Here is a 24,124-nt window from a genome sequence, read left to right as displayed (position 1 = left end):
GTGTTAACAACAAACAAGATGGGGACAAATATCCATAAATAATGTAAATAATGTTATGGGTTATGTTCTTTATGGTTGTTTATAGATTTGTCTATGTGTACCTTTGTCATTGTAGAAAAGAATATGCTGGTGCATATGTGTTTTTGTATGTATGTTTATGTTTATGTATGCATGTGTGTGTATATTTGTATGTGTGTGCATTTGTATTGCCATTTTTTCCACCATTCTTCCTTCGTTTCAATTCCCAGGTCTGCCCGTGAAGCTGAAAATTTGATAAACCAAGCTAAAGATCGTGGTGAAGTGTTGCCAACAGAAAAACGATTCGATTCAAATTGTATTACACCAGGTTCGTTGAATTTTTTATCACCGTCTTTCTTTTCTGTCTGGGAGATGGAGATGGTATAGAAGTCTATCGGGTGGGGTATAAAAACTGTAATTAAAAAGACACAGCCATTCCACACACTGATTCCACCTGAGAATTACATTAAGGGTACATGTGACTGTAAAATACTCAACCATTTAGATGTTAATTCAGGAGCAGGTAATTCAGTTGAGATCAAACAATTGAATCTTTATCTTTGAATGATGGAGAACCAAAGATCCACTGTATGTCACTGTGGAATGAGACATTTGAATGCAGCTGTTTGGCACGGCTGACTGGACATTCAATCTGTTTTGGTGACAGTACTTTTTGGGTGGTGTTGGAGACAAAACACACACACACACACACACACATGCATGCATATCTAGACATATACACCTACAGAGAGAGGTGAAGAGAGGGAGAGAGACAGCAACATTGTAATTTATTAATTTTTATTTATTTATTAATTGAACCTGATTAACCTAAACACTTTCCCCTCCTTGTATATGTAAAAAGAAATATGCTCACACACAGAAACAGAGAGAGAATGAAGGGAGAGATGGAGAGAGAGAGAGAGAATGCGATAAACATTAAAACGCCTGTACATTATGTACATTATTTACATTTGACGGATATTTGTCCTCATCTTGTTTGTTGTTAACACAACATTTCAGCTGATATACCCTCCAGCCTTCTTCAGGTGTCTTGGGGAAATTTCAAACCTGGGTTCTCATTCCTAAGGTATTTTTCAATATTATTATTATTATTATTATTGTTATTGTTCAGGTCACTGCTTGGAATCGAACTCGGAATCTTGGGGTTAGTAGCCTGCGCTCTTAACCACTACGTCATATGTCTGTGGGCAATTATGGAGTGAATTTTAGGGCTTATAAATCTAATATTTTCCTATCCTTCCTTAATACCGGTTCCCATATGCTGTTCATATCTGCACTCGGTCTGCTTAGGAGGTTGTTGTGTCCTAGCATATGTGCTGCTTCTGTTAGTTTTCGTATTTTCCAGTGGTGTTCTCTGTCTATTATTTTAACTTCATCCCACAGGGGGAGGTGGTCTCCATTTTTCCATACATGATCAGCTATACCTGATTTATCAATATCTCCTTGTGTCACAGCTTTGTGATGTTCATGTACCCTTATTTTGAGGGGGTGGCATGTTTCGCCTTTGTACAACCTACCACAGCTGCATGGGATATAGTACACTCAGTCTTTGGTCATATTCTCTTCTATTGGTGGTTTTACTCAAAGGAAATATTTGCGAAGTGTTGTATTACTCTTGAATATGGCATAGTGGTTAAGACCGTGGGCTACTAACCCCCAAATTCTGAGTTCGATTCCAAGCAATGACCTGAACAATAATAATAATAATATCGAAAAATACCTTAAGAATGAGGACCCAGGTTCGAAATTTCCCCAACACACCTGATGAAGGCTGGAGAGTGTATCAGCTGAAATGTTGTGTTAACAACAAACAAGATGAGGACAAATATCTATTGAATTTAAATAATGTACATAATTCCTCATCTCTTAAATATAGAACTGTATTAAAACACCTGATGTCAAATAAGTTGGTCTCAAACCGTCAATGCCAAACAGGGGTTGCCAAGATGGCCGTGTCTAAATATCTTACACCCATGTGTCACTGTATATGTTTGAACTTTATAATGATCTGAGAGAAAACATTGTCTGCATGTGTGCAACATTACTATGTTGCAGTGATTGTCTGGGTAAAACTACTGTATTATTCAGTGCTAAAGTGTTGGTGCTACATACAAGAACCCAGCACCCAGCACACTCTAAAGTGGAAGGGCATCCGGTTGTAGAAAATAGGCCAAATCAGACTGGAACCTGGTGCAGTTCTCCTACTGGCCAGCTCTGGTTAAACCGTCCAACCCATGCCAGCATGGACAATGGGTTTTGAAGTATGATGATGATAAAGCTACGTTCTCACAATTGTCAAGTTAGTGTTTAACTGTTTAGCATTTAGATTAGCCATGTCTGACCCAAATATTCTACCTGTTCTAAGTTGAGATAAATCTGGTCTCACGTCTACCTTACAATGTCATTCTCAAAATTAAAAATTCACATCATCGAAATCTCAAAAGCTACAAGATATTTTAACATGTATAAGGAACCCTTTTTTGTCAAAAATTAGGTTTTAAAAAATATGGGAGTTTCTTATACATGAATAGTATTATAATCCCTTACAAAACCTTTCTTCCATATTTTAAGCCCCAAAATTTGGGGGGTTCCTTTCGCATGAAGGTTCCTTATACATGTTAAAATACATTAATTCAAAACACTGAATAAATAAGTTTGACATTTGACAAAGTAATCTGAATGCTAAGGGGTTAAGATGTTTAAATTGTTTTCTGTTCATCTAATTTTTCTCACTGCAACAGGAACTGAATTCATGGTTAAGTTACAGAAGCAGCTACAGTTCTTTGTTACACAGAAAGTCTCTACAGACCCTCTTTGGAAAGGAGTCGACATCTACCTCTCTGGACATGAGGTTCGTTCTCTTGCCTTTTCCACCTATTATGTTCGCTTTGTTTTATTTCATTTTACATTGATAATATACTTGTATTTGTGTGTTTGTGAATATATATCATCATCATCATCACTAGTTGGCCCCATGCCATCGTGATGGCACCTGTGCCCAGCGTCGCCTTCCTGGCACTTGTGCCAGTGGCACATGTAAAGACATTCGAGCAAGGTCGTTGCCAGTGCCGCTGGACTGGCTCCTGTGCAGGTGGCACGTAAAATACACCATTTTGAGCGTGGCCGTTGCCAGTACCGCCTGACTGGCCTTCGTGCTGGTGGCACGTAAAAGCACCCACTACACTCTCTGAGTGGTTGGCGTTAGGAAGGGCATCCAGCTGTAGAAACTCTGCCAAATCAGATTATGTAGTTAACTGATTCGCCAGTCTTCAGTCAAATCGTCCAACCCATGCTAGCATGGAAAGCGGACGTTAAATGATGATGATGATGATGGATGGTAAATCAAATTAATACACTTGTCAATGTTCACATACATTCACATACTTCCCTTGTACACACACACATATACTCACACAGAGTTGAAACTCTGTTTGATTTTTCTTTTCAGCATTGAATGTTCACCATCCCACCAGTTTGCCATCACTCCTTCCTTCCTTCCTTATTCATATGTTGTGACAGAGAAAAACACCAGAGTATTATTATAGTAGATGATGTGTCCTTTTTTCCCATGCTGGCATGGGTTAGACAATTTGACCTGACCTAAAAAGCTACAAGGCTGCACTGTGCTCTGTCTACTTTGGCATGGTTTCTACCCCTGGATGACCTTCCTAATGCTAACCACTTTACAGAGTTTCCCGGGTGCTTTTTATGTGGCAACCGGCACTGGTGAGGTCTCCAAGTATCTGCGAGACATGATGCCTCAACTCTGTGTGTGTGTGTGTGTGTGTGTGCGGGGGGGGGGTATAATATCGAGGGATAAGAAATTGAGATAGAGCGACAGGAAAAGGTGAACTCATGTATGTGTGGTATATAGGCAGGAAGCATGGCTGTGTGGTAAGAAGTGTGCTTACCAACCACAAGGTTCCGAGTTCAGTCCCTCTGCATGGCTCTTTGGGGAAAGTGTCTTCTGCTCTAGCCTGAGGCTGACAAAAGCCTTGTGAGTGGATTTGGTAGACGGAAACTTGAAAGAAGCCTGTTATGAAATGGTGAGAAAGGATCTACAGACGCTGGGGCTCACACAAGGGATGACAGGAGACAGAGACTCCCGGTGTTTTGCTGTGCTTGAAAAGACAGTAGATGGACAATTCATTGACAGACAGCTTATAGACAGGACAGTTGTGTGCCATGGTGCAGAGTCCTGTTGCTGGACATAGGGTGTTCCAGCAGCCGTCTTCTTGACCCAAGGCAGCACAACCTTCTCCAGGCACTTGAAGTAAGCCTGCGTGTTGAGTCTGAGGATGTGTGGGAATTGGCCGCACACGTGAAAAGACAACCAAGCAAAGTAAAAGCATGGTTGTTCTGGCATACAGGCTGTCCCCTGCATCCCCCTCCGGCTGAGTATTCCTAACCTATCAAGCTCGGGGGTGCTGGTGCCATGTAAACGCACCTGTGCTGGTGTTGTGTAAAAGCACCCTGTACACTCTGTAAAGTGGTTGGTGTCAGGAAGGGCATGCAGCTGTAGAAACCATGCTGAAATGGACTGGAGTCTGGTGCAGCTCTCTGGTCTACCAGTTCCAGTTAAACCATCCAACCCGAGGCTATAGTAAAAGACACTTGCCCAAGGTGCCATGCAGTGGGAATGAACCTGGAACCATGTGGTTGGTAAGGAAGCTACTTACCACACAGCCACTCCTGCGTTACACACACCCGTCATTTATTACTCAACATCTGTCTTCCCTACCGATGTGGGTTGAATGGTTTGATAGGATCCTACAAGCCAGAGAAGTGTATACAGCCTAGTAAAGAAAAAAACCAAAGAAAGAGCCCCCTATTTTATATTTTATAGGAAAACAATGTCCCCTTTGCTGTGTACCTTGTTTAATCTTTTATAATTGTTTATTTTCTTTTCAGACTCCTGGTGAAGGAGAACACAAAATTATGGATTACATTCGGTCGTTACGTTCTAAACCTGATTATGATCCAAACACACGGCATTGCGTGTACGGATTAGATGCAGATTTGGTGAGTTGGAAATCCTTTGCCGAAATTTTGTAGCAAATTAACTGAGTTGTGGTTAGGGTGTTGGGTAGAACATCACATGGGTGCTTGTTCTGATTCTCTACGGTTCTAATCCCATCACGGCCAACTTAGCCGTTTCATTTCTTCTGTGGGACGATCCCCCCCCCCCCAAAAGACTAATCCAGAGGAGTGAATTGGTGAAGCTGTTAGAGGGCTGGGCAAGATGCCTTGTGGTATTGGCTCTGGCTCTTTGCATTTCTGAGTTCAGGTCCCACCATATGTTCGAAAATGTAAGGACACAGATTGTGTCTTATAGCCAGCTGGAGACGATGTCTCCTGGGGCTAAATTACGGCAACATTCGTCCTAAACCAGGACTGTCATGTTATGTTGGCAAAAATCTTTACTCCAAGACATTTGTACTCAGAGCTGGTTTCAGCTGGGTTGGTAACGAAAGGGTTAATATGTAACACACTCACTGGTTCAGTTTCCTTGTTAACCATTGACAAGGCTGCAAAAGCAAAGAAAATTTTGGAAGTAAAACAACATAATAGGTGCAGGAGTGGCAGGGTTCAGTTCCACTGCGTGGCGCCTTGTGCAAGTGTCATCTACTATAGCCTTGGCTCAACCAAAACCTTGCGAGTGGATCTGATAGATGGAAACTAAAAGAAGCCCATCGTATATACATATATATATGTGTGTCTGTGTTTGTCCCCCACCATCGCATAACAACAAATGGTGGTGTGTTTACATCCCCGTAACTTAGTGGTTCAGCAAAAGAGACTGATAGAATAAGTACTAGGCTTACAAAGAATAAGTCCTGGTGGTCGATTTGTTCTACTAAAGGTGGTGCTGCAGCATGGCCACAGTTAAATGACTGAAACAAATAAAAGAATAATAAATGAGTGGAAACTGAACCAGTGTGTGTGTTACATATTAAGGCAGCATGACTCTCCCCAGACGTAACAAAATTGTGAACATATATTTTGGTTTAGAAGGTGGTGAGCTGGCAGAATCATTAGCACGCCGGGCGAAATGCTTGAGCGGTATATCGTCTGTCTTTACGTTCTGAGTTCAAATTCCGACGAGGTCGACTTTGCCTTTCAACCTTTCAGGGTCGATAAATTACGTACCAGTTGCATACTGGGGTCAGTCTAATCGACTGGCTCCTTCCCCCCCAAATTATGGGCCTTGTGCCTAGAGTAGAAAAGATATAGCAATCAGTAAGGCAGCGAGCTGGCAGAAACGTTAGCACACCGGGCGAAATGCTTAGCAGTATTTTGTCTGTCTTTGTGTTCTGAGTTCAAATTCTTCTGAGATCGACTTTGCCTTTCATCCTTTCGGGGTCGATAAATTAAGTACCAGTTGGTTGGATATTGGGGTCAATCTAATCGACTGGCTCCCTCCCCAAAAGTTACAGGCCTTGTTCTTAGAGTAGAAAAGAATATACTTTGCCTTAAATTTTGTTGCAGTCGTTTCCCATTATCCTTCCATGTTGGTCTTTCTGTTTGTCTTTCTATAATGCATTTTCTCTCTTTTTTTTTCTGTTTACAATTTGTAGATTTTACTAGGGCTCACTTCACATGAACCCCACTTTTCTCTGTTGCGGGAAGAAGTTCGATTTGGTGGCAAGAGAGATAAAACAAAACGGTACTGTTTGTTTTGTATTTTTCTTTTTGTTCATTTTATTCCTTCCTATTTTTATAAATTTATCATCTACATTTTACTTGTTTCATTTGACTGTGACCATACTGGGGTACCATCACGAAGTGTTTAGTTGAACAAATCGACCCCAGTCTAGTACTTACTCTGTTGGTCTCTTTTGCCAAACCATTAAATTATGGAGATGTAAACAAACCAACACCGGTTGTCAAGCAGTTGTGGAGCACACACACACACACACACACACACACACATATTGAGAGAGAGATGACTGAAAATGGAATGTTATGATGTTCTTTATTTAAAATCACTACAATTGTTTCAACACATTTTTACCCTGTAGTACACTGGTGAAATGTTATGTAATCATTATTATCTAACAAAGGTGTAAAATGCTCCTCCTCAGGTGATTGTTTTAAATAAGTCCTTCATTAAATCCTACTGTCATTTTACTCGGAATGGTAATGCACACCCAAAGTAGTGTGTCATTTCCAGGAATTTACATACAAAACAGAAAACTACGTATAGATGCAGGAGTGGCTGTGAGATAAAAAAAGCTTGCTTCCCAACCAAATGGTTCTGGGTTCAGTCCCACTGCATGGCACCTTGGGCAAGTGTCTTCTACTATAGCCTCAGGCTGACTAAAGCCTTGTAAGTGGATTTGGTAGACGGAAACTGAAAGAAGCCCGTCGTATATATATATATATATATATATATATAGTATGTATGTATTTATTTGTGTGTCAATGTTTGTCACCCACCATCGCTTCACAACCAATGTTGGTGTGTTTACATTCATGTAACTTAGCAGTGTGCCAAAAGAGGCCAATGGAATAAGTACTAGGCTTACAAAGAATAAGTCATGGGGTCAATTTGTTTGACTAAAGGCAGTGCTCCAGCATGGCCGCAGTCAAATGACTGAAACAAGTAAAAGAATAAAAGAATATCATTCTGCTTTCGATTTCTGTTAATCTCTCTCAACATACACATCTTTTTCAATTTCCGAGCAAAAAATATATTTTATTATTTATTTTGAATCTTTATATAAGGATGGATAAGTGAACAAATTATTTTGAACCAGTTATGAATTATTATGAAGTTACTCATAGAAATGATTGTTACTGATAGCTGTTAATGATAGAAAACGGGAATAACATCATGAACGAAGCATTTCGGGTGAGAAATAAGGGACATATACCCCAGAATGCAGTGAACGTATATTTTCGTTCAAATATATATTTACTAGACATCTCTGAATGGAAATATACGGGATAATATGTTAAGCGGTTAAAGAACTGCAGTGAGACCTCAGGTCCATGGTTTTATTAGTGAAAACCCCGAATCACATCACATAAGAACTGCAACATGTATTTGGTTGGCACTCCGTTGGTTATGATGACGAGGGTTCCAGTTGATCCGATCAACGGAACAGCCTGCTCGTGAAATTAACGTGCAAGTGGCTGAGCACTCCACAGACACGTGTACCCTTAACGTAGTTCTCGGGGATATTCAGTGTGACACAGAGTGTGACAAGGCTGACCCTTTGAATTACAGGCACAACAGAAACGGGAAGAAAGAGTGAGAGGATTCGCCACCATCCCCTGCCAGAGCCTCGTGGAGCTTTAGGTGTTTTCACTCAATAAACACTCACAACGCCCGGTCTGGGAATCAAAGCCGCGATCCTATGACCGTGAGTCCGCTGCCCTAGCCACTGGGCCATTGCGCCTCCACACAACGTATTTATGCAGATGACATCATACAGACACAATGGTATGACCTTATGCAGATGACATTGGGCAGGAACTGCAGCATATCTTGATACAAATGATAGCAATTGCATTATGCTTCATATTTGGGATTAAATAGAAGCATCTAACTTTTTTAATTTCTCAAATGTAAACATCTTAAATATCCAGTTAGTGTTGTAAGTTTATATGCCTTCCTACCAATTCTACTTTTTTAATGGAAAAGATTGGTGGAGGACAGGATCATCGTCTTAAAGTATGCTTTTTTGTGCTTCCATGGCTTTAAAGGAATTCATTGAGACAGATTTTCGATGGCTGGATGCCCTTCCTGTCACCAACTCTCACTTGTTTTTAAGGGAGGTAATGCTTCTCTGTGGCCAGATGTGTTTACACAAAAGATTGGAAATGAATGATATTGTTTGTACAATTATGATACTCGTTTACAACTATCATATGATGTCAATGCAAGCAGGCACAAGGAGAGAGGCTGTGTGGTAAGAAGCTTGCTTCCCAACCACATGGTTCTGAGTTCAGTTCCACTGCGTGGCACCTCGGGCAAGTGTCTTCTACCATCACCTCAGGCTGACCAAAGCCTCGTGAGTAGATTTGGTAGATGGAAACCGAAAGAAGCTTGTCGTATATATATGTGTGTGTGTGTGTGTGTGAGTATGTATTTATGTGTCTGTGTTTGTCCCCACCACTATCGCTTGACAACTAATGATGGTGTGTTTACATCCCTGTAACTTAGAGACCGATAAAATAAGTACTAGACTTACTAAAGAATAAGTCATGGGATCGATTTGTTTGACTAAAGGCGGTGCTCCAGCATGGCCACAGTCAAATGACTGAGACAAGTAAAAGAATAAAAGAATACATATATATATGTATGTATGGCAGGCATCTTTGAGTTTCCAGGTAAAATTCACTTAAAAGGCATTTTGTCGGCTTGGGTCCATAGTAGAAGACACTTACCCAGAGTGCCATGCAGTAGGACTGAACTTGAAACCACTTGGTTGGGAAGTGAAGTCCTCAGTCATGCAGTGGCTGCGTACACCATCACTTGTGATTGTGTGGTTGAGAAGCTTGCTTCCCAATCATGTAGGTTTGGGGTTTGGGATTCTGTCCCATGGTGCAACACCTTGGGCAAGTTCTACTGTGCCAACCAAAGCCTCTTGAATGAATTTGGTAGATGGAAACAAAAAAGCCTGTCATGTGTGTTTGTGTCTGTGTGTTCGTGTGTACCCCTGTCTTTTTTTCACATAATGGTTGTAAATGAGCGCCATTGTCATACAAGTGAGGTTGTTTGTTTCCAGTCTTCCAAAGTTTGGTGACACGAAGGGCATCCAACCATAGAAAAACCATCTCAACAAGTACCATCTGACCCATGCAAGCGTAGAAAGTGCACGTAAAATAAATAGATTACATACCTCTGTAAAGATAGACACAAAACCTTCAACTTCACAACCTTCATTTAGTTTTGTTTTTCTGTTTTCCATTCAGTCCCATGACGCCGAAAGAGACCACATTTCTTTTGCTACATTTATCTCTGATGCGAGAATATCTTTACTTTGAATTTGCAGATTTAGAGGTAAGTGATAATCATTAACCTTCGACCCTCGCTGCTTTGTTCTAGATTCAGACCTCAGAATTTCAAAACAAAAATCATATTTTATTTCCTTATTACATTGTTTACACCATCTATGTTTCTCCCCTCAATGTCTTGTTCTAGATTTAAATCAGAGTTTCCAAATGACCTTAAGTTTCTCATCACTGTCTCATTTACTATCTTGATGCTCCAGATTTAAACCTTAGGGCTTCTAACTGAATTTCCATTATTTTGTATCCTACATTTCATGGTACTACTTAAATACAGAGGTCCTGACACATCTACATAACCCAAACCCTAACCCTAAAACTAGCCCTAACCCTAACCAGTGTGCACTGAAAATATCGTTACCTCAGGACCTCTGTATTTAAGTAGTGCCCATTTCACTCTTCACTGCTTCATTTACACTAACTTTGTCCCCTTATTGCTTTGATGCTCTTGTATTAAACCTCAGAGTTTCTAAATGAAATCCCAATATTTTATTCCCTAAATTTGTCTCCTCAATATTTTGTTGTTCTCAATTTAAATCTCAGGACTGATAAATGAGGTCCCTCTATTTCATACGTCATAAATTATTTGAGACCCTGGGAAGTTCTTTCTCCCGCAGCTGGCAAAATCCAAGTCTCCTCTTCGAAATGTGGGCCAAGAGTTCTTGTCTCCCTTGTGTGATAGGGGCCTAAATTTTCTTGTCTCCTTCTGAGTTTGTTCTTTGTCTGCTCTGATGTATATCAACTTCACTGTGACTAAGAAACCACTTCTCTATGGGCTGTTGCTACTGAGAGAGAGGCCTTGTGTTGTCAGATAATCATTTTAAGGATGCTTACAGAACTAGGATGTGTGTGTGTGTGTGTCTGTGTGTATGTATGTATATATGTATATATATATTAGCTACAGTGTACATATTCTAAAATTTGAATGATACAGAGAAGATTAGCATGGCCCCTGCGCAAGGATGACATGCAAATTCGTGAAGCGTTCCCTATTTTTGCCCGTAAATAGCACCATTAGAGCATAATCGTTACCGTCGTTGCCTTCTGGCACGTTAGAAAATCATTAGAGCGAGGCCGTTGCCAGTGCCGCTGAACTGGCTCCTGTGCAGGTGACACGTAAAAAACACCTTTTTGAGCGTGGCCGTTGCCAGTACCGTGTGACTGGCCCTCGTGCCGGTGGCATGTAAAAGCACCCACTACACTCTCGGAGTGGTTGGCGTTAGGAAGGGCATCCAGCTGTAGAAACTCTGCCAGATCAGATTGGAGCCTGGTGCAGCCTTCTGGCTTGCCAGTCCTCAGTCAAATCGTCCAACCCATGCTAGCATGGAAAGCGGACGTTAAGCGATAATAATGAGATATATATATGTAGACGACCGTGCGAACCAAAGGAGAAATGGTGACGAATGGAAACAGGCTCCTTTTAACGCATCGCACGGTCGACACAAAATATATAACATGTTATAATACTATAACATAAGAGAACTAGGAAATTTGCCAGCAAGGAATAGATAGGGAGTCAACCAGTAAAGATGTATAAACAGTAAGGTTTATTATATATATATATATATATATATATATATATATATATATATATAGTTGAAATTTATAGAAAAACAATAGACAAAAGCAGGTGTATGAACAACAAGCAGATGTATTAGTTTGACACTCAGGAAAGTGGAAAACTCTCTTATGTTTCGAGCCTAAGCTATACACACGCACAGAGTGAGGGCTTATGGCCTAGTTCACTCACAATCTACCAACTGCGATTTCAATTCCTAGACCGAGTAGTGTGTTGTGTTCTTGAGCAAAAGACTTCATCTTATATTGCTCTGCAATCACCTCAAGAACTGTTCAGACAACATTGATTTGATGGAGAGGATGAGCTAATGTGTGGAGTCGCAATGGCCCAGTGGTTAGGGCAGTGGACTCGCGGTCAGAGGATCGCGGTTTTGATTCCCAGACCAGGTGTTGTGTGTGTTTATTGAGCGAAAACACCTAAAGCTCCACGAGGTTCCGGCAGGAGGTGGTGGCGACCCCTGTTGTACTCTTTCGCCCCAACTTTCTCTCAGTCTTTCTTCCTGTTTCTTGAGTAAAGCTGTGATGGACTGGCGTCCCGTCCAGCTAGGGGGAACACATATGCCATGGAAACTGGGAAACCGGGCCCATGAGCCTGGCTAGGTTTTAAAAGGGCGCATAAATAAAAAATAAAATGAGCTCATGTGCAGCATGAGCTTTTGATCACTATAAACAAATCATTTGTGCAGGTCATTCGCCAAAAGCTGAACGCTCATATGTCATCTTTGACGAGAAAGCCCATTACCTCTCCCTACACACACACACACATCAGGCTTCTTTCATTTTCCATTTAACCAAACCTACTCACAAGGCTTTGGTCATCTTAGGGCTACAGCTGAAGACACTTGCCCAAGATGCTGTGCACAGGGACTGAGGGACTGAAACCAAAATCACCTGATTGGGAAGCAGATGTCTTAGTCACTAATTATCTCATTCCATGTTCCCTAATAATTTACATGTTTACTGTAACGTTATATCTCATTTTTTTTTTTTTTGCTTTTAATCCCTTTTCCTCTTAATCTCTCAGCATAAATTATCTTTCCCATTTGACCTCGAGCGGATCATCGATGACTGGATTTTCATGAGCTTTTTAGTGGGGAATGATTTCATCCCTCATCTGCCACATCTTCACATTCACCAAGACGGTCTGCCATTTCTATGGCAGACATACATGCAAGTACTTCCTACATGTGATGGTAAGTCAGCCATTTAATTCTTTCTCTCTCTATTCATTTCATGCATGTTGTTTTTGTTCTTGCTGTTTAGCCCTAGGTAAATGCTGAATGACCAGACCTATGGTCAAACACATTCCAGACATGACAATCCCTTCTTTCCTTCAGATATTCTCTATATCAGTGGTTCTCAACTATTTTTTGCCTATGGACCCCTTTTGTTCCTAGAGAAGAGGAGGCCTCAGAGCCATTTGATGTCTAAAAACTCATATCTTTATGACTTGTTGACGTTATCTCTACAGATTTTTCTATAGAAAATCATTTAGCCCTTTCGATACCAACCCTGCCTGAAACCGGCTCTGGTTCTGTAGTACAAATGTCTTGTTTTCATAAGTTTTGAATTAAAATCTTCCACCAAACCTTAGTCACAATTTATGGTCCTAACACCAGCTGAATGATAACTAAGTTATTTTACTAAATTCTTTGTTATATTTAAAATTAACTGAAAGAAACACAGAGCATCTCAAGATAAATACGCTAACGAAAGGGTTAAAATATATAATAGAGAAACAATTCTTAACCCTTTTGATACCAACCTGGCTGAAACCACCTTTGGCTCTCTAGTACAAATATCTCGTTTTTATAAGTTTTGAATTAAAGTCTTCCACCAAACCTTAGTCACAATTTATGTTCCTAACACCAGCTGAATGATAACTAAGTTATTTTACTAAATTCTTTGTTATATTTAAAGTAATTGAAAGAAACGCAGAGCATCTCAAAATAAATACAGTAACAAAAAGGTTGATATATTTTGTAGTATGTTATGGTTGCACGATGAAATACAGAGTCCCTACAGGTCACTTATATTTTAATGGTTAAAGATTATTAGGAATTGTATTAAAAAAGAAGTGTTGAAATATTTTTTGTTTTGTAGAAGTATAATGAATTTATTGCACATAAACATTGACGACAAAATCTTAAATGACCCTCTGTTGAGAACCATTGCTCTATATGGTTATTCTGTGTGAACGAGGTGGTATCACAATGTTCCCAAACTAGTTCTGTAGTGTGCCAACAGATGGCAGCACATTGGTTGCGTGTGTAGTGAGAGCTAGCAGTGACCTCTATGAGTGACATCGCTGTGACATGCATCTGAAGAAGGCCAGCCTTGCTTAATTTGAAATACTTGGTTAGCAGATGTTTTGAACCTGGCTACTGGCACAACAGACTAATTAGTCCCTTGATTACAGTCTTTCTTACAATCAACACCTGGCGACAAAGGGACTCTCACTCAGAGTAAAAGGCAGACTGTATGACGCATGCGTACGAACAACCATGCTACATGGCAGTGAAACATGGGCTGTAACTGCTGAGGACATACGTAAGCTCGCAAGGAATGAAGCCAGTATGCTCCGTTGGATGTGTAATGTCAATGTGAATACCCGTCAGAGTGTAAGTATCTTGAGAGAAAAGCTGAACATTAGAAGCATCAGTTGTGGCGTGCAAGAGAGACGATTGCGCTGGTATGGACATGTGGTGAGAATGGAGGAGGATAGCTGCGTGAAAAAGTGCCACACCCTAACAGTTGAGGGAACCCGTGGAAGAGGTAGGCCCAGGAAGACCTGGGCTGAGGTGGTGAGGCAAGACCTTCGTACATTGGGCCTCACCGAGGCGATGACTACGGACCGAGACCTTTGGAAATGGGCTGTGCGTGAGAAGACCCGGCAAGCCAAGTAAGATCGTTGCCAGTGCCCCTGGACTGGTTCTTGTGCGGGTGGCACATGAGATGCACCATTTTGAGCGTGGCCGTTGCCAGTACCGCCTGACTGGCTCCTGTAGGATTTTCGAGCGAGATCGTTGCCAGTGCCCCTGGACTGGCTTGTGCGGGTGGCACATAAAAGACACCATTTCGAGCGTGGCCGTTTTCGTGCGGGTGACACGTAAAAGCACCCACTACACTCTCTGAGTGGTTGGCGTTAGGAAGGGCATCCAGCTGTAGAAACTCTGCCAAATCAGACTGGAGCCTGGTGTTGCCATCCGGTTTCACCAGTCCTCAGTCAAATCGTCCAACCCATGCTAGCATGGAAAGCGGACGTTAAACGATGATGATGATGATGATGAGGACCAGTGGCATAACTAACAGGAGGGCAAGGGGAGCAGTCACTACCCCCAGGTACATCTTCCAAAATCGGTGCCTTTTCAACAATTTTTCCTTATTCTTTAGTTACCTCTATCAATAGTTGTAACTTTCATCCATAATGACATTGTTACTAGAACACGAAATTAATGAATGTAGAATACAATTAAGTATATGATAACTAATGAAATATTTCTTGTAATATAGGGTGTTCCAAAAGTCTCTCCGCAGTAAATATTTAATTTTTGGGCGATTCTTGTACACTGATCCTTTACTTACTCCCCAGAAAAAAATGTCTAGCAGGGTTAAATCAGGTGATCTTGGTGACCAAAGTCCCTTCAAAATAATCCGTTCACCAAAAAAACTCTTGAAGTAGCGCCATGGTGATGCGTAGGATGAAAACAAATTCACTGCGGAGAGACTTTTTGAACACCCTGTATAAAGGAAGTGAGTTAAAAATGGTTTGGTATGTGTCACAGCACCTTTGCTTTTATGTGCTGGCTCTGCCTAGCTCCAAGACTTGGCTATGCTTCTGCATAAAAGACCTAAAGTATTTGAAATCACTGACCTCCTTGAGTTGTGTGCTGCTGCTGTAGGAGCAAACAGGCATATGGTATTCTTCTTCAGTGATGGTCATGTATTATTATTGCTCAATGTAGAGTAAACTTTAACCCTTTAGCATTCAAACCGACCATATCAGGGCCAAATATTCTTCCTGTTTTATATTTAGACTGACCAGATCCTGAGCCTCACACCCACCCTATAATGTCATTCTAAAAATAAACAATCAAGTCAGCAAAATCTCAGAGCTACAAAATAAATGAATGATTGATGCTAATCAATGTGAATGCTAAAGGGTTAACTCACCATGTCTGTGTGCTGAACAGCCAGTGTCATATTTTGGAGGCTTCTGCATCCTAGTTGAAGGGGTAGATAACCCAGCTGCATGGATATTATTGACAGGAACACATGACACGAAGCTACAGATCTACCAAACCTAATAGAAGGATAGCAGAGATTCCTGGTGCAGTATTGAGAGACGCATCTTGGTTGTGACTACACGGAGAAGAAAGAAAACTTTTTTTTTTTATGAAAACTGTCCTTCCAACATTTTCCTCTTGTCTTGTCAATCACTAAAGATTCTTTCAATTTTTTTGTTTTCCTTTTCTTCATAGGTTATCTCACTGATGCAGGCAGTTTAAATTTGGAAAGATTTGAAAAGTATATCACTGCATTGTCAAAGGTGAGCAGTAAACACAAAGCCCAAATTTAGCTTCTTTTTTCTCCCCATATATACTTTTTTCTATCTAAGGAATTTTTTAACCCAATATTCTACATGCTATTAGTTAACAGCTTTATCTACTATTAAGACAATTTATATAATAAGTGGATATGTTCAGTTTGGCACACAGATTTTTAAATAAATTTTTTTTTAACAGATCCTAATAAGTGTATATATATATATATATATATATATATATATTCTTAAAGAATAAAAAGTTTAGGAAGGTATAACAATGCAATATAGAACAAACAATGGTCTGTATACCTGTTGTAACTTGGTAAACTGTAGTCCGATGATATTTTGGAATTAGAATTCCTTCTTCAGGTCTTATTTGCTGGAGTCTCTGCTATAAACTATATATATGTGGTCTACACTCTCTGAGTGGTTGGCGTTAGGAAGGGCATCCAGCTGTAGAAACTCTGCCAAATTAGATTGGAGCCTGGTGTAGCCATCTGGTTGCACCAGTCCTCAGTCAAATCGTCCAACGCATGCTAGCATGGAAGGCGGACGTTAAACGATGATGATGATGATATATATATATATATACACACATACACATGGGGGGGGGTGCAAAAGTAGGTATACAATAAGTATCACATCAATGTTATATAGTACTTAATTCATTAAAATTAATTAGCACATTAAACTAGTCAGCCTCATTTTTGATATTTTCAGTGTCATTATTAATCTTAATAATACATTGATCATAACTACGATAATACTTTTATCGCAGCTTATAATTTATTTTGATAAAAATAAACGAGTATTTTCTTTTTTTCAAAACTGTATACCTACTTTTGCACACCCCTCACCCATTTATTGCACTTGGTAAAAACACTAGTGTAATAGTAATTGGGTATCCTTCCGGCAGTATATTGGATAGATATTATCCATTAGTGGGTTGGATTCACAACCCCTAACTTTCTTGGATGATATATATATATATATATATATTATTTCTTTTTGTTGACTTGAGTTATTATAAAATCAAGTTTAACATCAAGCTAAAGATTTAATCAATACTTTTTAACGGAGTACATTTTTCTTATACTGTCCATAAATCATCTTCCACATTTGAACTTGTAAATGTAATCTATGGACACCTTGTACTTTTACAAGGGGTGACAGTAACTTTGAAGTTTCAGCCTGTTAACCTTTGTCAGAAAGTCCAATGAAAGCTAGCAGCCCAAAACTTATTCTCATCCCTCTTCTTCTTCATCATCATCATCATCATTGTCTTTGTGATTATTGATTGTCCATTCTCCATGCTGGCATGGGTTGGATGGCTTGACAAGAACTGGCGAGTCAGAAGACTGCACGAAGCTCTGCTGTCTGCTTGTAAATATATGATTGTGTGTGTGCTCGTGTATGTGTATATTAAAATGTAATAACAGTGACATGCAAGAGGCACCTGTGCCAGTGACATGCAAGCAGCACCTGAGCCAGTGACATGGGAATAGCACCCATGCCAGTGACATGCGAGAGGCATCTGTGCCAGTGACATGCGAGTAGCACCGGTGCCAGTGGCATGCGAGTAGCACCGGTACCAGTGGTATGTGAGAGGCACCCGTGCCAGTGACATGCAAGTGGCACCCGTGCCAGTGACATGTGAAAGGCACCCGTGCCAATGACATGCAAGTGGCACCGGTGTCAGTGACATGTGAGAGGCACCTCTGCCAGTAACATGCAAGACGCCCCCATGTTGTTGATGTACAAGAGGCACCTGTGCCGGCCAAACACTTAAGGCACCCATACCAGTGACATGTAAAAGACACCTGGTACATTCTATGGAATGGTTGATGTTATGAAGGATATCCAGCCATGCGAACCAAACCAAAATCCGACTGGAGCCTGGTGCTGTAGCTTTCTGGCTTACCAGTTCCAGTCAAACCATCTGACCCATGCCAGCATGGAAAACGGATGCTAAACAATGATGATAATGATGAGGATGTGAAAATACCATTAATCCTTCTTTTGAGTTCTCTTCACCGTTTTTTCTCTTGTAGGTAGACTTTGAAAAATTCCAAGAGACTACTGCCAATGCCAAATGGCTGTCAGCTAAATCTACAAGAGGTCGACCGACCCGGCCGAAAGAAATTTTTAACGAACCTTCTTCATCACATAAAAATAAGGCGAAATACGTAAGTTTTGTTTTAGAGAAACGTCCACTTTTTTTTATTCAATATTTCCATATTTTTTATTATTATTATTATTATTATTATTATTATTATTATTATTATTGAGTGAGAGAGCAGTGCATGCCATCAAAGTGACACTGGGGTAAAATATACGAAGCCCAATATACCCATCATGACTACCCGTCTGATAAGGGTACACCAGGCACATGCATCACAACCATATGTGCGCGACGTGGAGATCTCATATCAAGATAAACAGCACAAGACCTCGCAGGTGGGGCCCAGTTAGAATTTTCTTCAGGTTGAGTAGCCCATCCCGCTCAAAAGGTCCCTGAATAAGGTTTGTTTAAGGATGTTGAGCAAAACACCCATGTTTCGAAAGGTGAATTATTCAAACCCCAAAGAATTCCTCTCAACACATGGCTATGATGCTCCCCCACTACTTCTGCTCATGATCAGAGATGCACATATCGTCAGCCACCAAGGGACATGCTCAACTGGTTAAGGTCAAACAACTGACAAGCAAAGCTATGGTATTGAGCAGAATATTGGCTGTAGTCCATCTTTTATACCAAGACAAAACAATGTACATGATAACACTTCCAATCACTTAAGATCAGAAGCTATGAGAGCCACTGCCTGGTACTGCATCTGGGCATTTATTATTATTATTATTATTATTATTATTATTATTATTATTATTATTATTATTACTATTATTATTATATTTGCTTCACAACACCACTACTACCACAATGACCACCATCACCACAACCATTGCCTTCACCATCACCACCACCATCACTATCATCATTGTCATCCTCATTGCCACTACCACCATCAACATCATCATCATATCCAATAGCAGCAGCATCTTCACCATCCTTACAACCATCACCACCATCATAACTTACCTTCACCACCACCACCACCACCACCATCACCACCACCACCACCATCACCACCACCACCACCACCACCACCACCATCACCACCACCACCACCACATGCATTTCTCTCTGTTATTTCCAATTTCTGTCTGTTGTCATCGTCTTCATATGCAGCTGCCTGTCTGAACTTCAGTAAGAATTTGAATGTCTGCCATCATCATCATCATCGTCATTTACTACTTCTTTCTATATTATCTACAGCGAGAGCTTGAAGAATTTTTGATGAATGACGATGACAACGATGGCGAATGCCTGGAGGATAATTTTGGAAATTCAAAAGCTTCAGAAGGTAAGAAGTGAAATCAGCACTGGTTTTGGTTCTGGGATTGAATCCATTTCAATCGTTCCACGAGGGGAGTATTTTAGCATTTTGATCCAGGGGTTTTCAGAGACCAGCCTCCGCCACCTGCACTTTGAAAAATATTAGGGAGTCTCTTCTCTTCACACATCCATTATTGAGAAGATAAGACTTTCATCATCATCATCATTGTCATCATCATCATCATCATCAAACATCCATTTTCCATGCTGTCATGGGTTGGACAGTTTGACAGGTGCTGGAGATCTGCACCAGGTTCCAGTCTGATGTGCCTTGGTTTCTACGGCTGGATGCCCTTCCTAATGCAGAGTGTGCTGGGAGCTTTTAATGTGACACTGCATGAGCGATTTTACAAGGCGCTGGCATGATTGCGTTTTACGTCGAACCATCACAAGACTCTTGAGGGCCAATTCTCTTCACCAGGGGGAGCAGCCGTAACACTTCTGCTGCGGAGTACAGATCCTCTCGAGTACAGCAAGAGCATCACGTATCTTGGTACTTTGTCATCTTACCCGAAACGTTCAGCATCCTGAGGTCGTCCTTCAGTACTTCATCCCATGTCTTCCTGGGTCTCCCTCTTCCACATGTTCTATCCACTTTGAGGGACTGGCACTTCTTTATGGAGCTGTCAGCATCCATCCGCATCACACGACCAAACCAGAGCAGTCTTCTCTCTTGTGTACACTGCTTCTAATTCCTCTTATGACAAACATCTCTCCCTCAATACACCAGTGCTCTGTTGAACATTGTCCACTTTTCTATGCTTCCATGGGAAAGATGGAGTTTGAGGTAGATTTTCTAAAGCTGCATGCTCTTCCTGTTGCCCACCCTCATCTGTTTCTAAGGAAGGTTATGTTTCCTTACAGTCAGACATATTTTGCAGAATATTGGAAAAGAATGACAATCATTTTACATCAATTGCTTGGTGTCAAGGCAAGGAGATGCACAGACTCACATTTCTGCATACTTAGATACAGCAGGATCAGTTAATTATGATTTTATTCAGCATATTCCCCTCTCAAATTCACTCACTTATTGCAGTGGTCCTTCAGTTTTTCTAAGCCCTGTAAAAGTACTTGAAAGGTTGGGCCTTCAACCAGGCCTTTTTTGATACCCTTAAAGCTATTTAATGTCAGTTGTCCATGCTGGCATAGGTTGGATAGTTTGACCTGGGCTGGCACGCTGGAAGTCTGCACCAGACTCCAGTCTGATTTGGCATGGTTTTCTACAGCTGGATGCCCTTCCTAATGCCAGTCACTCTGAGAGTGTAATGGGTGCTTTTACGTGCCACCGACATGGATGCCATTTGTGTGACACTGGTATCTGCCATGACTGCGATTTTGCTCGGCTTGATGGGTCTATATATTCATGTGTATATACAGGGCTTCTTTCAGTTTCCGTCTACCAAATCCACTCACAAGTTTTTGGCTGGCCTGAGGCTATAGTAGAAGACATTTGCCCAAGATTTCACGCAGTGGGACTGAACCTGGAACCATGTGGTTGGGAAGTAAGCTTCATTACCACACAGCCATGCTTGCACCTAACATGGGTGCCAATTTGCATGACACCACAGTTGTGTCATGCAAATTGGCTCCCATGCTGATGGCATGTAAATGCACCCTGGTGTCACACAAATGGCACGTAAAAGCACCCATTACACTCTCGGAGTGGTTGGCATTAGGAAGGGTATCCAGCTGTAGAAAACCATGCCAAAAGAATGAAAGGCAAAGTTGACCTTGGTGGAATTTGAACTTGGAATGTAAAGACAGATGACCTGCCTCTAAGGGTTTTGCTGGCATGCGAATGGTTCTATCAGCTTGTCACCTTTGGAAGACAGACATTGAAAGATGATGATGGTAGTGGTGGTGGCCATGATATTAGTAGTGGTGATGACAAATTTATAGAGTTTCAAATGTTGATTTTTTTTTTTCCTCTGTTTTGTTTCACTTTTTAAAGTATTTACTTGTCGTGGAATGAGCTGACACCCCTGCATGCGACTGTCAGTGGACTGGACGAATCTTACAAACAGATGAACCAGCAGACAGTTGAGGTCAAACTGTGGGAGTGTTAGTCTTGTTATTGGTTCTGCATTGCTGTATTAGATTATTATTGTGCGAACAGTTGTAAGATAACCAACTCTTGTTATGTTGCTTACGGTTATATTTGGCACTTTGATATATTGTCACACACACACACACACATCATATATTGTCTCTGACGATATAACATGATTTTATTTGGTTCTCTTATTGTTTGCTCTTCTTTCTCCATTTCTGTTTTTCTCCAGCTGTTAGCAACTGTGATCTATCAGAAGAGGAAAGTTTCTGGGAATACAAGAAAGACTATTACAAATCCAAATTGAATTACGAAGAAGTCACAGAGTAAGTTGACGTAACAGAAGCAACCGAGAATTTCTGGATCTCATCTGTTTATATATATCTATACTCTCTTTTACTCTTTTACTTGTTTCAGTCATTTGACTGCGGCCATGCTGGAGCACCGCCTTTAGTCGAGCAAATCGACCCCAGGACTTATTCTTTGTAAGCCTAGTACTTATTCTATCGGTCTCTTTTGCCGAACCGCTAAGTTACGGGGACATAAACACACCAGCATCGGTTGTCAAATGATGGTGGGGGGACAAACACAGACACACAAACACACACACATATATATATACATATACATATATACGACGGGCTTCTTTCAGTTTCCGTCTACCAAATCCACTCACAAGGCTTTGGTCGACCCAGGCTATAGTAGAAGACACTTGCCCAAGGTGCCACGCAGTGGGACTGAACCCGGAACCATGTGGTTGGTAAGCAAGCCACTTACCACACAGCCACTCCTGCGCCTATATATATTTTGGGATCTCATCTGTTTTATATATACATATATATATATATATATATATATATATATATATACACATACATATATATATATATATCTTTTAACGTTTACTTGTTTCAGTCATTTGACTGTGGCCATGCTGGAGCACCGCCTTTAAGGGTTTTAGTTGAGCAAATCAACCCCAGGACTTATTTTTAAGACCTAGCAGTCTCTTTTGCTGCATTGCAAAGTTACGGGGACATAAACACACCAACACCGGTTGTCAAGCAGTGATGGGGGACAATCACACATATATGCACATACATATATACAACGAGCTTCTTTCAATTTCTGTTTACTAAATCAAATCACAAGGCTTTGGTTAGCCCAAGGCTATAGCAGAAGACACTTGCCCAAGGTACCATGCAGTGGGACTGAACCCGGAACCATGTGGTTGGACACAGACACACCTGATATATATAATTACACACAATGGGCTTCCACACAGTTTCTGTTTACCAAATCTACTCACAAGGCATTGGTCAGCCAGGGGCTATAGTAAAAGACACTTGCCCAAGGTGCCACACAATGGGGGCTGGGACTGAACCGAAACCCCAAACTACATGGCTGCAAAGCAGGCTTCTTAACCGCACAGCCAGGCCTATTGAGTTTCTTTTGATATTTTATTCTTCAAGTATGTTTGTGTAAACATAGCAACAGAGGAATGGTTGTAAATGTCCCTGGGTGTCTAAACTATATAAAACAAACAATATACAGGGTGGTTGTTAGAAAAGCGGAATATTTGAATGCTAACGAATGAGCATTAATTAGGCAATCAATAAATTGCGTGACAGGTGGTTTCTGATTTGTTGTTTCTGTTATCGAATGAGCTCCTAAACTGACATAGTTTGCTTCTGAGTGACTCCCACATCATGGAAGAAAGCTGTAGAAAGAAACAGCTGTCAGACTTGTACACCTCAAATCTTGTGAAAATATAAATCTGCTTTTCACAAATTTTCCGCTTTTCTAGCGACCACCCTGTATGTGATTACCAAGTAAATTGTGGCAAAATTACAAAATTTTTCATTTTTATTTATTTATTTATTTTTGGTTCTGTTTGTTAGTGAAGTCCTCAAAGAGCAAGCTTACATCTATATCTCAGCGCTGCAGTGGAACCTCTATTACTATTTTGACGGTTGCCAATCGTGGAGTTGGTGAGTTTGGTTTTTCCATTAAATTTTTTTTTTATATTCAAATAAATGTATCAATCCCAGGACTTTATTTTTAAAGCCTGGTACTTATTCTGTCGGTCTCTTTTGCTGACCTACTATGTTATGGGGATGTAAACACACTAACACCGGCTGTCAAGTAGTGGGTGGGGAGACAGGCGCAAAGACACACACACAGATATGTATATATGATGGGCTTCTTTCAGTTTCCATCTACCAAATTGACTCACAAGGCTTTGGTTGGCCTGAGGTGATAGTGGAAGCAGTTGCCTAAGGTGCCATGCAGTGGGACTGAACCTGGAACCATGTGGTTGGGAAGCAAGCTTACCACATAGCTATGCCTGTAGAATATTGGGTTTAAAAAAAAATTTTTAAATGCTTAGATGGGAAAAAATTTCAAAGCTGTGTGTAGGATTTGAACCCACATTTCT

The 24,124-nt window shown here is 40.8% G+C and overlaps 1 protein-coding gene and 1 non-coding gene across 18 annotated transcripts in view; both read left to right on the top strand.

The window, feature by feature from the left end:
- Positions 1–24,124, top strand: part of LOC106881569 (5'-3' exoribonuclease 1) — a 127,436-nt gene that overhangs the window by 13,397 nt on the left and 89,915 nt on the right. For all 17 annotated transcript variants that reach the window (XR_016238524.1, XR_016238521.1, XR_016238519.1 and 14 more), the window contains exons 4-14: positions 249–346; positions 2,781–2,890; positions 4,951–5,061; positions 6,618–6,706; positions 9,964–10,051; positions 12,662–12,830; positions 16,119–16,186; positions 18,235–18,369; positions 19,518–19,605; positions 21,923–22,016; positions 23,589–23,678. Coding sequence is in view for 11 of the 17 variants with exons in the window: in XM_089342640.1 (XP_089198766.1) it covers positions 249–346; positions 2,781–2,890; positions 4,951–5,061; positions 6,618–6,706; positions 9,964–10,051; positions 12,662–12,830; positions 16,119–16,186; positions 18,235–18,369; positions 19,518–19,605; positions 21,923–22,016; positions 23,589–23,678 (1,140 nt within the window). In the remaining 6 variants the exon portion in view is untranslated. The remainder of the gene's footprint in view (positions 1–248; positions 347–2,780; positions 2,891–4,950; positions 5,062–6,617; positions 6,707–9,963; positions 10,052–12,661; positions 12,831–16,118; positions 16,187–18,234; positions 18,370–19,517; positions 19,606–21,922; positions 22,017–23,588; positions 23,679–24,124) is intronic.
- On the top strand, positions 10,949–11,056 carry LOC128250937 (U6 spliceosomal RNA). Its single transcript, XR_008266880.1, has one exon. It is a non-coding gene; the product is annotated as a U6 spliceosomal RNA (small nuclear RNA).

Source organism: Octopus bimaculoides, chromosome 26 (genome assembly GCF_046866305.1).
Source record: "Octopus bimaculoides isolate indiv1 chromosome 26, ASM4686630v1, whole genome shotgun sequence".
Lineage (NCBI taxonomy): Eukaryota > Metazoa > Mollusca > Cephalopoda > Octopoda > Octopodidae > Octopus > Octopus bimaculoides.
This window is presented reverse-complemented; position numbering and strand designations above follow the sequence as displayed.